The 13318-nt window shown below is 44.6% G+C and overlaps 2 protein-coding genes across 3 annotated transcripts in view; both read right to left on the bottom strand.

Annotated features, from left to right (window-relative positions):
• Positions 1-814: 814 nt before the first annotated feature.
• On the bottom strand, positions 815-4394 carry LOC111219601 (inactive ubiquitin carboxyl-terminal hydrolase 54-like; the record flags this gene model as incomplete). The annotated part of the gene is made up of 4 exons (XM_022742316.1): positions 815-1135; positions 2517-2648; positions 2751-2878; positions 3797-4394. Coding segments are annotated over 4 exons (945 nt in total), but the record flags the coding sequence as incomplete, so codon positions are not given.
• A 112-nt stretch (positions 4395-4506) lies between these two features.
• LOC111220431 (inactive ubiquitin carboxyl-terminal hydrolase 54-like) overlaps positions 4507-13318 on the bottom strand; it is a 49805-nt gene continuing 40993 nt past the window's right edge. Inside the window, exons 13-16 of one of the 2 annotated variants that reach the window (XM_022743514.1) lie at positions 12302-12688; positions 11916-12043; positions 11619-11813; positions 4507-4623 (exon numbers count right to left, since the gene is read on the bottom strand). In XM_022743514.1, coding sequence (XP_022599235.1) covers positions 4592-4623; positions 11619-11813; positions 11916-12043; positions 12302-12688 — 742 coding nt within the window. In that variant the 3' untranslated portion in view covers positions 4507-4591. The remainder of the gene's footprint in view (positions 4624-11618; positions 11814-11915; positions 12044-12301; positions 12689-13318) is intronic. The other variant, XM_022743515.1, reaches the window with a different exon arrangement.

Here is a 13318-nt window from a genome sequence, read left to right as displayed (position 1 = left end):
AAAGAAAGCAAGCGAGAATAAAAGAGAGCAAGAAAGGAAAGAAGGAGAGGAAAGAAGCAGAGAAAAAGGAAGCGCTTTTCTTGTTTAATCTCCCGGTAGAAACGGGAGAGCTGTCATTAGGTCGGCGAGCGGTTTTGGGGGGGCGGAAACTCCAGCTAGACACTTGTGAAGTGCACTCCACTCGTATTTGAAATGCAGACATGAGGAAGTACCACTTTAAGTTTATCAATATTCGTTAATTATCATTATCAACATTCCATAAGGTCTTATTAATTAACATACAGGTTTCATACATGAGTTTTTCTGTACATGACTTTTAGTTATAGAGAGTTCGGTCTCGGGCGGGTTTACTGTGCGCGCACACAGGAAGAAGAAAAACAAACAAACCCTAAAACAAAAAGAGAAAAAATATGGCTGTCCATCTGAAACAGACCCAGTTCGGCTACGTGTGCGTCCAACAGGAAATGCCCGTGAAGAAAGAGGAAGAGGCGTGGCTACTTGGTAAGAGCCTCCCCCTGAGCTGAGGGTCCTGTGGGATGGAGGGCGAGTCTGCCGAGGGCTCAGGTCCTGATCAGACCCGGCCGGTGAGCCACCAACGCCAAACTGACAACACCACTGAAAGCGGCATGCTCGCCAGGCTGACTGCACAGGGGAAACCCTCGGGAAACCCAGGGGGAGACGAGAAACAACAGTCCCGGGAAGTAGGGGGGAAGGTTGAGGTTGTAGTTGGGGGTCAGAGTGACTGCATAGACAGAATAGTAGGTTAAAGGAAGGGAGGGAGGAAGGAAGGGAGGGAGGGAGGGAGGGAGGGAGGAAGGCAAGGAGGGGCTAAGCAGGTTGCTGCAGGCGCTGAGGGAGGCTCTACGTCAGTGCAGATGTGCATGTGTGCGTGCATGTGTTTTGCGTGTGCATGTCGTTTGAGGGAGAAGGAGATAGGACAGGATAGGAGTTGAGTTTGATCCTCCTGAGCCAATTCCAGGTCCGTCAAGGCGAGGCCGCCGAGGACCCCGGCGCTGATGCCCCATGTGGAAGTGGACGCGGTGAGACATTAGTGAAGCAGAGCGGGACTCTGGTCAGAAGACAGCTTGACCCCCGTCAGACACAGCCAGAAACTCCCTGCGCCGCCCGACAGCTCCTGGACAGGAGGAGAGAATCAACAACTGGTCAGCGAGGACGGGCACTGTAACGCGCATAGGCAAACAAACTCCCTGATGAAGGCAAGACAGCACGAAACATCTGGGGAATGAAGCATCTTCCAATGAGGGCAAACTAATGGAATTATTACTAATAATATATATATTTAATAGTGTCTCCACTGGAGAACATATTGGTATAAGGCATGAATAACAACATCTTGAAGGAATCCTTCAGATCGATGTGCATTAGCCTCAACTCACGCAGCGAGGTGTGATTTTTGCACTCTGAAAGTGAAGAAGTGTAAAAACCTGAGCTGACACCTCGGCTTGTCAGACTGTTTGTTACCTTTTAAGTTCCGCGAAAGGGGGACCTTAAATGACACAAACAAACCAGGCATGTCGGCAGTTATTCCTGTGCGTTGGCACAGAATGAACCTTCAACATTTGGTAATACAAGTGCATTCGCCCTGATTGTGTTGGTTGCTCTCGTTAAAATGATACTTATTCCACAACTTAATTTTCTAAATGAAATCACAGAGCCTTGTTTATATTCTTTGAAGTGATACCTTAGTAATTAAACTGTTGAGATATCCTCCCTGTAGCATCTGGTTGCAGTTAGGGTACAAAATGTAGGTGATTTCCGCTGGAAGTTTTAAATAAATTTGACACATGACAGATTCGTACAGGGATGAAAATCACCTTTGGGTGTCCGCAGTTATTACAAATCACTGCACATCCCCAGGATATGGCCATGTGCAAATAGGGACTTAGCCTACTTTTGTGCCAGATGGGTCTGCTTTGCCAGAAAGTGAAATGTTCACCAGAAAATTAATAAAATATCAGGAATATCAGTGCTCTGAAGCCACTCATCTGGCACGCAAAGTAGCTCAACCAAGGAAATCCAGTAAGTATACTGTTCCCAGTCTTTAGCAGACGACTGGTATTTGCCTTTAAAGTCTATAAGTGTGAGGTAATATCAGCTCAGCGCAGTGTTTACCTGTGAAGCAGTGGAAGGAGGTGGTGATGAGAAGGTGTTGGTGATGAGGAGGATGGAGGAGATGATAGTGGTGGAATAGCAACAGGGACTCAGAAGAGAGGAAGTAAGCAAGGAGAGGCACTGACATCAGCCTGCTTCACCTTTGAGAGAGAGAGAGAGACAGAGAGAGAGAGAGAGAGAGAGAGAGAGAGAGGAAAGAGAAGGAAGAGAAGCAGAGAGCGGGAAGACAGAAAAAGCAAGACAAGAGGAGGAAACAGGACAAACAGCGGGGAACAAGAGCACAGGGAAAAGCAATGCGTAAAATGCCACGGCGGGAAATCGGGCAGATGCAGTTTAATAGCACGGCCACAGGGGGGCAGCAGAGATGAGGAAGTCACACTCACAAAGCTGCGGGTTGCAGTCAGGCGGCTGCGGCGCGAGGTCACTACTGTGCCGCTCAGGCTGCGTCCAATTCGCCTCAGATTTTCCCCGTCATCAGGCTCCACCCCAAAACGCAGATCCCGCAACATCATTGGCTGCAGAGGGAGAAAAGTCTGTCAGATAATGGGAAATGGGTCCAAATGATGCCCAGTGACCATGTGAGGGGATTTCTGTTTGAAAGATTACGTAGATGTTACCTTGTTGAGGTAGGTGGGGGTACTGGTGCAGTCCGCCCCGTACACACTCCTCTCCATGTCTGCGTTGGGGGTCTTGGAGCGAGCCTGCCCTCCCACCCTGGATATGAGCCTCTCTGATGGGCTGCAGCCTGAACACACACACAGCAGGTTTGACAACATCATTCATATATTCAATATGAATTCTGCTCCAACCCTTCACTGAAACTATATATCACACTTTTTGAATAATCTGTTCTGTGGTTGCCTCATTTTAGCATATTAAAAAATTCTGCGTGTCTTGTGCATCAATTTATAAACATTTTCCTGTAATTTATCTGTGGAAACTTTGGATTTTGGCTGGAATTTAATATAAAGTTCTGTGAGTTAGTAAAGTAATGTGACAGCACAAGTGCAGCGGTGCTCTGCAAAAATACACTGAAATGTCGAACATCCATATAAAAAACCCCGACCCATAAGTTTCCCGAATTAGCTGCAACAACCTGTCCTAACCTAACCCCATACTACATACTAATTATAAACAGCAGATGTAATATAGTGTTTTATACTGAAAGGAAATGGTGCAATACTCCAGAATACAGCACACTCACAAGTCTTTAGTGTGTATACTGACGTATATGAAGTATCATTTTGTCACTTTTACAGTGCAAACACACAGCACACATTTACAACCTGCTTAGAAATAGTGTGTACAGTATAGAACTGGGACGAAGCTTTTAATTGGTTTCCAATAATAAAGACCACTGAGCGTCCACAAAACATGGTTTTACGTGTGTATCTTTGTACATTTATAACCTCGATTCAAGCAGAATCCAAATGTAATAATAGACATATTGTGCATTATGTGAATTTCTGTTTTTAGAGTTAACAGCAAACTTTACTATACAGTAGCACAGGACTGCAACTGATAATATTCATATCTAATGATCCACCTCATTGTTCATGTATGTGGTCATAATAACTTTCAATCAATCAACAGTTAGCTAGTTTAAGGCTGTATTATAGTAGCTCTTGGCTTTGTGTGTGTGTGCGTGTGTGTGTGTGTGTACCTGTCCTCCCAGCCTGCAGACTGGCCTGGTAAAGGGAGTCAAGCTCAGACAGCTCAGCCTCTTCGCGGTCACAGCAGGGATCACTGTGTTGCCCTGGGGCAAGCTGGGAGCTGTAGTGCCCTGGAGAAGACTGGCAACTGTAGCTGTAGTTCTGGCTGGACGTCTGTGGCCTGATGGGAACACAGCAGTCGGGGGGCGTGCTGTAAGGCGTCACCACGGCGTCGGGGCGGTCCAAACTCCAGGAGGACCAATGACGTGTGCTGCTGTCACAAGCGGCCCCGTGCCTCGGCCAGTGCTGAGTGGCGCCAGTGGGGGAATGGGGCCGGGGAGGCTGCCAGAGAGGCGTGAGAGGTTTCCTAGGCCCAGAGGCTTCCACAGGGGAAGACGAGGGAGGAGTAGAGGGCAGAGGGGGAGGGTGCGCGTGTGTGGGTTCAAGGTGTGTGGAGTGTGCGGTGTGCGTGGTGTGTGTATCCCAGAGACGCAGAGGAAGCGAGGGCAGAGAGATGGCTAAGTGCTTCCCCAGAGGTCTGACACTCACCCCCCCTGCCTGCAGCAACTCACACAGCCTCACCCCCGTCCCCTCCCTCCCATCCTCACCTTCCTCCCCTCTCCTCCCCACGCATCCGCCCACATCCTCCTCTTCCCCTCGGCTGGAAGGGGCGCAAGGGTGAGCGATGCTGAGGGTGAGCGGGGGTCGAGGGGGAGCGGGCCGATAGGGTGGAGGGGGCGGGTCCAGGCCCAGAGCAGCGTCCTGGTTGGGCGTTGCCTGGTCCTCTTCCTCCTCCTGATTGGGCGTCAGCAGTACTTGGACCGGGCCAGGCTGTTCACTGGAGGAGAGAGAGGAGAGGGAGGGTGTCAGTCAGCCAGCAGCACGAAAAAAAAAAAGCTCTGACGTCAGGTGAGTTACTGCATAGAGGGAAGGTCACAACAGCATACCAGGATAAACAAGCAGACACACACACACACACACACGCACACACACGCGCACACACACACACACACACACACTACAAACACACAATGATGCAGCCTTGTGCAAGCATCGCATTGTGCATGGGATTTCACAGCCATGCTGTTTATGAGTCAGGCACAAGCTGAGCTCCGCTGACTGACAGATCACAAACTCCACTCTCTGATCTGAACATATGCAGCTCAAACAACCAAACATTCCAGTTTAATCTGATTTTCAAAACAACAATCTACCCTCTGCTGCACCGAGCGCTGGTGCAGTATATCAACACTGAAAATAAATGTGGCTGCTACAGTATGGGGCAATTCAGTCTCACCGGGCCACTATATTACTTTATTGATTTACATACATTGATATGTGGAGGATATGATATATGTTGAACATTAGTGCATCCTCTCTGTGGAGACTCCGTACACAGACTGCACTCTATCAGTGTGTAGTAAACTAGTGTGTGTGTTGGTATGTGCCAACAGCAAGTCTGTAAATTTGTGTGCGTCTATTTGGATGTAAGTGCGCGAAGACCTGTACGTGTCTACGTGAGAGCCAGCCCCCATCCCCCACATTAACTCTCCCGTCTCTTTTCAGCCTTAGTAATTACCCAGCAGGCTTTGCAGCAGCGAGCTATAAATCAGAGGCTTGTGTTGATCAATAGAGGAGAGGAGGAAGGTAATAAAAGAGGCTCAGCGCTGGAGCTTTACCTCCTCCTCCTCCTCCTCTTCCTTCCCTTCAGTCCTGCTGTTATCAGTTTGGATTTACAGTTTGTTCATTTCGAACAAATTTTGCTTCAGTTCTGATGAAACCGAGACTACACCCAACATTAACACCACTCAGTTAGCACCTCCAATCAGCTGGCTCCAAATGCAGCACCAAGACTCCTTACAGGATCTAATAGGGGGAATGTTTTAAATTAGATTTTAAGCTTTAATGACGACCTTTAAGGCATGAATGGGATTAGCTCCTGACCATATTTCTAACTTGTTAACTCCATATGAGCCTGAGTTTAACCTGAGATACTCAGAGGTCTTTGTAGTCACTAAGAACCAGAGGAGACCAGACCTTTGCAATCAAGAATAGAATTTAAAACCATACTTTTTTAAATTAACTTTTTTTTTTTTTTAAACTGTTTTTATTCTGTATCTCTTGTTTTTATTCATTTTCTATATCACTAATCAATGCATTTCTTTATTATTTGTTTGATTAATTGTTGCCAAGACAAAGAAACAAATCCTCAAAACTGAGAAACTAGAACTTGTTTGCATGAATGACAACTTAAACAATCAATCAATTAATTTTCTGATGATCAATTAACCAATTAATCAACTCCACTATCAGTGAGCCTTTTGTTCTAAAGCCTGTTGGGTGCTTGGAGTCTAGTTATTGTCATTATTTAATGACACTAAATGTAAAATACTGTATTATCTCTTATTCTACATGTGCAGCCTCACTCTTTTTAAATATCAAATTGGACAGTTTTTCACTCAGCACAAACTCCACTGCAGAAACTCACACACAAAAAAAACACTAACACATCAGGAGGGAAACAGACTGACTTACTGTAACACACAAACACAGCGGCAAAGAGCAGAAAACAAACCACAGCGCAGGATCTGTGACTGCAATCGCACGGCAGCATACAGGGCAGAAACACAGTGACGGACTGCAGCTTTACAGTGCACAGAGGGACAGATCAGCGGCGCACAAAGAGCAGAGGGAAGCCTTGGCAGCACACAGCTACAAAGAGCAGCACAACAACAATGAAGGGGAAGCAGTGAAGCACAGAAAAGCAGAGAGCAACTCGGCCTCTCTCTTTTTATTCTCGATGGCGACACAGAGCCCAGCAAAGCAGGTTTTTACTGCACTGCAACAAACACACATACACAAAGGGGGATAAGAAGTTACTGTATATAGTCAAGTGTGTGTGTTTGAGAAAACACACACACATACACAATCAGACACACACACACACACACATACAGCAGGATGTGAGAGTGCAGTGCTAGGGGGTTACAAAAACAGGGGGATTCTGGGATTTTGGACAGCCAGAGCTGCAGACGCACACATGAAGGTGTTGAGGTGTTTTTAGACGGCCAGCACCCAGAGGACACACACACAGAGGGGTCCTGAGGTCAGCTTGAGCTGAGGACACACACAAAGTGGAGGGGGGAGGAAGGGGGTCTGAGGTGATACTGAGACAGGCACCATTGCGGACACATAAAGGGGGACAGTGGTGGTACCTGTGAGGCCCCTGTGGACGGGCGCTTCCTGTCTCCCGTTCCATTTCCTGTTCCTGCCTGCGTTTGATTGGACCCCCAGTGCTCCTCATGCACGCAGCTACAGCCAATCCGCTATGAGCGTTAGCCTCATGCAGGGGTCTGAGCACAGCTGAAGATGTTAACAACAGAGCAGGAGATAAAAAGGAGAAAAGACAGAAAGATATAATGACAGAGTGGCAGAGAAGGAAAGAGTGAGGGAACAGAAAAGGAAAGGAAACAGCAAAGAAGAATACGCGAAGGAACGAGAGTAAAAGATTAAGACAGAGACAAAATATGGAGGATGAAAGGACAGGTGAGACAAAAGGAGACAGAGAAAAGAGAAGCAGAGCAGAAGGAGTGGTTATGAGGGGGCTGGCATGCATTACGCTCCTCTTACTGTAAGTCAATGTGTGTGTATTTTACACATGTACAGAGTTGCAAAGTGGGAAGATTTATCTCGGGTGTCCTCTTTTATTTTCTGCATTGACAATGTCAGGTTACTTAACTTCTTTCAGATAAACAAAATATTAGCAACTATGCTAAAAATATGATTTTTTGATTATAAATAAGTCAAATATGAAAGCATGTGTACATAAAAACGTTATAAGGAAAGTCAACTACGACTCCCAAGGAGCATTACACCAAGAAACAAAGCTTACAATTCAATTGTGTGTGCTGCTCTAAATGAAAAAAATCAGTTCAAGTTCTGGGTCAATTTTAGATAAATGTATGGCATGGTGTTTTGTTTAAAATTACATCAAAAGAGCACTCCAGATTTGCTACAGCTCAGAGGCTCATGGGTATTGTAGTATATTGGCCTTCCACTATACCAAACTAAACTAAAACAGATAAATATATAAAAATCTAAAGATGAAATAGCACATTTATTCTCTTAGAAATTAAAGGTTGAAGTCATTAGTGATAAAAATGCATCTTTCCTCCAGTTAATACACTAATACTTAAATTGGTTTGGTATGACCATTAGCTTGTGTTGACAAATGTTAGCAAACTCAATATTGCTGTATAACAGACATTGCTGAGTCAATTCTCTTCTCTACTTGTGCCACTGTGCCATTGCAGTACTGTACGCTTAACCAGCATTATCCTGCCATTTCCACTTGTGGAAACAATGGCAACAAAGACTGTTGTTCAGTTTCCGAGGAAACGAGCATCATAGGAAGACTTTAAAATGGGGTAAAATACCTCCAGACCCAACATCTCTTCCCACTTCGCAACTCTACTGTAAATGCATCAATATGTAAATTTGTACTGTGGTTAGTGAGTCAAAAAGTTAACATTAGATAAGTGAGGAGCAAAGTCGAGGCTACGTTCATTAAGCTACAGACACCAGACGGGGGGGAAAACAAGGGAAAGATCAAAAGATTTGTTTTCGGAGGAAGGAAGCTTTCTTTATTGCGTAGCCTTGTGAACGCACCCTGAATGTTAGTTTGTTATAATAAAGATGCGGAGAAGGACAACAAAAGAGCAGCCATCTCCCATCTTGGCTTGATTTTGCATACTTCACATGGCTAGAGACAGAAGAAAGGAGGGCTGATGGCAGCTCTGTTGTTGTTGTTGTTGGCTGTAACGTCCTCTAAAACACTGAGGCAGATTGTCTGGAGTCTGCCTGAAACCATTGATACGGATGTGGGAACCCAAATTCTGTTATGTAATCGCACTGATAGTGATGCCATCTGTTCGTTCGCAAGGCGTCCTTTCACTTCATCAAGGTTGAGTGTGCTCGCAGGGATGTGTGTGTCTCTGCGTGTGTGTCAGGTACATGAGACTGAACACACTGAAGCACACACAGTAGGACAGACAGGACACAACATAATAATCCCTGATATAGATTTAGTTAGTGCTGAGCTGGAGGGGAAAACCTGCACACCTGCAGTTCATACATGGCTCTGTCTCTCTCTCTCTCTCACACACACACACACACACACATTTTCTGATTTCAGAAACACACACACAGAAAATTAAAATTTGTGGATGCATGGACCAAATATGCATGAAAATACACATAGACACATAGAGTTGTTCAGATACCCATACTAGTATACGAAATGCTTCCGATACTGCCTAAAATACAGACTCGGTTATCGGCGAGTACGCAAGTCTATGCACCAATCCAATACCAGCTAATTTATTGATAAACTCTATAGTTTCACACCCGGATAAAACGTCACTTTTACCTGAAATGAATTCTTCCTCACCGCTCTGTGATGCCTTGCCACTGGCAACTATTGTTTTAGAGCGGCAAAAAATAAATAATTTCTGGTAAATAGTGGAACATTAGTCACTAGCACAACATGTTCTACTCTGGAAAGTCCAAACAGTAAAAAGGCAACGTGTAGAGTATACAAAGCTTTAATTTGGAGTGGCGCGGGTTCAGACAGCTAATGTAGGAATTGTTATTTATCCCTAGAGTTTTTTTTATTTTCTTATGACTGACAGTCAAATTAGATAATAAAAGAGAGATTCTACAGTATTCATGCATCTGTTCATATTTTACAGAGGGTTGTAAAAAAGGGTTGCTGGGCCATGCCATACAACGACAGCAATTATACCACATTCATCAGTTAGTAGTATACAGCTGTTAAAAAATAAAAAATAAAAATAACGCAATGTTATCGGATCAGTCCTCGGTAACGGCCGTTCAGGTATCGGAATCGGCATCGGGAAAGGAAAAATGGTATCGGAACATCTCTACACACATGAACAGAAATATGGATAAACATTTTGGGAGCACACCAGAAATGTCTGTCAGATTAAGTCACAAGTTCTTTGTCCAAGTCAGCTCACTTGTTTGCAAATTGCAAGTCAAGACGCACAAATCTCAGGTGTCTGAACGCTGACTGTTAATCTATTCGTAGTTGTTGAAAGTTCCTTTCAATGCACTTGTAATTATACAGTGTATTTAATATAAGTAAGTGAACTCTCACACCAATTAGACTCATTGTGGCACCAGAGGAAAACTCAACACGATCATCAAAGTCATTGGGATCTATCATCTGGGGACCATAAATGTCTGTAAAAAATTTCTGGGCAATCCATCCAATAGTTTTTGAGATATTTCAGTCTGGATCAATGTGGTGAATCAACACACCAACATTGCCATCCACAGAAAATGTGGATTAAAAAAGAATAATAAAAGATTTGATACAAAGGCCAAGATATCCCAACTTTTTGTCCCTAGTCAAGTTTCATAAACATTGTGTCCTACACTTCCCATAAAGCACCTCTGTACATCTTTTGTCAGAGCCTGGCTTCCTGGTATAGTTTTTTGAAACTCCATGCCTCCAGTTCAGTTGGTGTAAGGTGAATAATTGCACTAGAAAATGACAAAGCTCCTCCAGAGCCACAGCAGACATTACAGTTTCAGCATTCCCTGTGACGAGAGCAAATAGATTTTAAGGTAAAATTGGTGGGGTGCTCCTTTAAATATGACTTGAGTCACAGTCGCACGTCTGTAGCTCTGAAACAAACACAATCTCACACACACACATGAAGATACAGCATATATAACAGATACATATGTGACTATTTATATGTATGTAAATGAATAAACATTAACACAGAAGCATACTCAAACACACATACTGTGTATAAGGAAAAAAACATAGAAGAGCACACACACAATCAGTCTTTTTGAGAATTAAGAAACACACGCACTAAACTCTCTCGAGTTTGGCAGGGACATCAGAGCTCTGAGCTTGGACTGGGATTTTGATTTTAAAATGGGAATCACAGAGTTTCCCCACTTATCTGGAACACAGACACACACACACGCTTATTCTGACATAAAACACTCATGGATGACACACAAAAACCCAGTATATACAGTCTGAGTTAAAATAGACAAATAAAAAGTACCGACGGAGGGAGACAGATGGAGAGACAGACGAACAGATGGGAACGAGGACAAAGAGGAGGTCAGACAGAAGCACGGACATACAAGTCACTGTCACTGCTAAACTAGACAACAGGTGATAGTGTGACCTTAAAGCTGCACCGGGCAAGATTTTAACATAAAAATACACTTAATCACGAAATGACGCAAGAGCTAAGAAAAAAAATAAATAAATCAAAGCCTCACATCTCTCCAATTGAAATTCCATTGATTTGCTTTGGTTTAAGGGAAAATTGAGATTGAAATCCAAAATTATCAAACAAGGTTGTATCAAATAACGATGTTAGCCCTGTGCAGCTTTAAATGCATTGACACTTATCAAAGGGTCAGTTCACACAAATTTTCACAAGAAAACATATACTTTCCCTTTTCACTTGCGGTATCTAGCTGTGCAGATAGTGAAGTTTGAAGTAATTTGGATAAAAGAAATAGTCCTTCACAGCTGTGAAGATCATAAATGAAATTCAACTCACTTTCATTGGAGTAGAGACAGAAATCTAAGAGACATGTATCTTAAAACTTGGGCAAACAAAACCAAAACTATCCTCATGGCTAGATACCACTGGAGAGGTGATGAGAAAATATGTTTTTAATAATTTCGGTGAACCAACTCTAAAACTTTTGCTCCTCCCAAAAACATTTATACTCCCATACATCTCTTCCTTCTCCTCCTCTACCCGCTCCTACCCTCTGTTTTTCTTTTCATCCTTCTTTCATCCGTACCCTGATGTTGGAGCTGGTCCAGGTCCATGAATTTGCTGGGTTTAGGGTTGAATCCCATGGCTGCCTCCCGCTCGGCCTCCCTCCGTTTCTGCTGCTCCTGCTGGCGGGCTCTCCTCGCCACCTCCTCCTGCAGCTCGTCCAGCTCGCTGCGCCCTGAGCCTGAACACGCGCAGACGCACAGAGGAGATGAAGAATAACTTGTGAATCAAATCAAATGCAAATGGCAGTGGATACGTGCAAATACATGCACAAATAACACACCTGTGTTGGTGCCGCTACCCCAGCTGGGTGAGGGCAGCTCCTGCAGGATGGCACCACTGCTCTTCGACTTGGGCACCGAGCGCCATGAAGGGCCGGACATCAGCACCCGTTTTTGTTGCCCCACTTCCCTATAGAGAGAAAGAAAAAGAAAACAGAGAGAGACAAAAATGTTGAGAATGCACACAACACAGACAGACGAATGTGTTCATTGATTGATTCGTTGTTATGATACACGACTGCTGGACCATTTGTTGTTGTTAATGTCACATTTGTATTTGATGCTGATAAAGTGAAACTGAACAGAGAGAGAGGAGCGACAAAGGAAGAAGATCAACAACAGAGACAGAAAAAGAGGAGACAGTAATTGTTATTTGTGAGTTTCCTACCTGTCGGGGCTGCTGCTGTTCCTCTCACTGCTCTCGTAGCCACTCTCCATCCTCTGAATCAGACGTGGCTGGTGCTCCACCCCTCTTAGAGGTGGAGGGGCAGGGGGACCCATCGTCTGCCCACTGCCCAGAGACCTGGGCTGCCCGACCAGCCCAAACCCCGCCTCCAACTCCCCGATCTCCCTCCCTTCCACCTCTTGCAGCCCTGGCTGTGTGGGTGGAGCGGGTCCCGCCAAGGGGAGGGAGTCCTGGGGCTCCGGAGGGAGAGAGGGACCAGGCAGGGTGTTGTAGCCCAGAGAGGAGCCTCGCTGGCGGGTGAAGATGCTGTCGATGTTCAGGGCCTCTCTCCTGGGCCTCCAGGTCGGCCTGTAGCGGCTTCCAGAAGAACTAAAGAGCAGGTGAGAAGTATGTTACACAGGATGTTACATGATTTCAGGGGTGGTGAGGATCCTGTCATATCACACTCAAATACAAGTTACTTCACTTTTAGAAATCACTTAAAAAGGTGCACATCACATGTATCTCTAAGAAAGTAGAATAACTCATTTAATAAGGTAATCAAAAAAGTAAAAATACATGACCTACAAAATGATATAATTACAGTTCAGTCAGGACACTCACATAGAGCTTGAACCATTTATTGCAACAATCATATGCATTTTAGTTTGGTGGTGTGGCTCTGCTCATGTGATGCTTAGGAAAAAAATGAGAGGACACAGACTGAGATATACAACATCTGATGAACATAAACACGTATGGGAAGAAACATTCAAGATTCACAGCTAAATTCACAATCTAAGTGCTAATCCAGGCAGAGGAAGCGGAAGCAGATTGAAAACAGGCAGTGGTGTAGTAGTAAAGATGTAGTGCTTCTATTCAGATACTGTAGAAAGAGTACCAGATAATATGGGTAGTGTTCGATGTTGTGGTTACATATTATTGGACAGTATGAGGAGCATGTGACCATAAAGGGACTACCTTAACTTACGAGAGGCTCCATTAATGAGCCCGCTTGTA

This window comes from Seriola dumerili, unplaced genomic scaffold (genome assembly GCF_002260705.1).
Source record: "Seriola dumerili isolate Sdu_G_001 unplaced genomic scaffold, Sdu_1.0 BDQW01000068.1, whole genome shotgun sequence".
Taxonomy (NCBI): Eukaryota; Metazoa; Chordata; class Actinopteri; order Carangiformes; family Carangidae; genus Seriola; species Seriola dumerili.
This window is presented reverse-complemented; position numbering and strand designations above follow the sequence as displayed.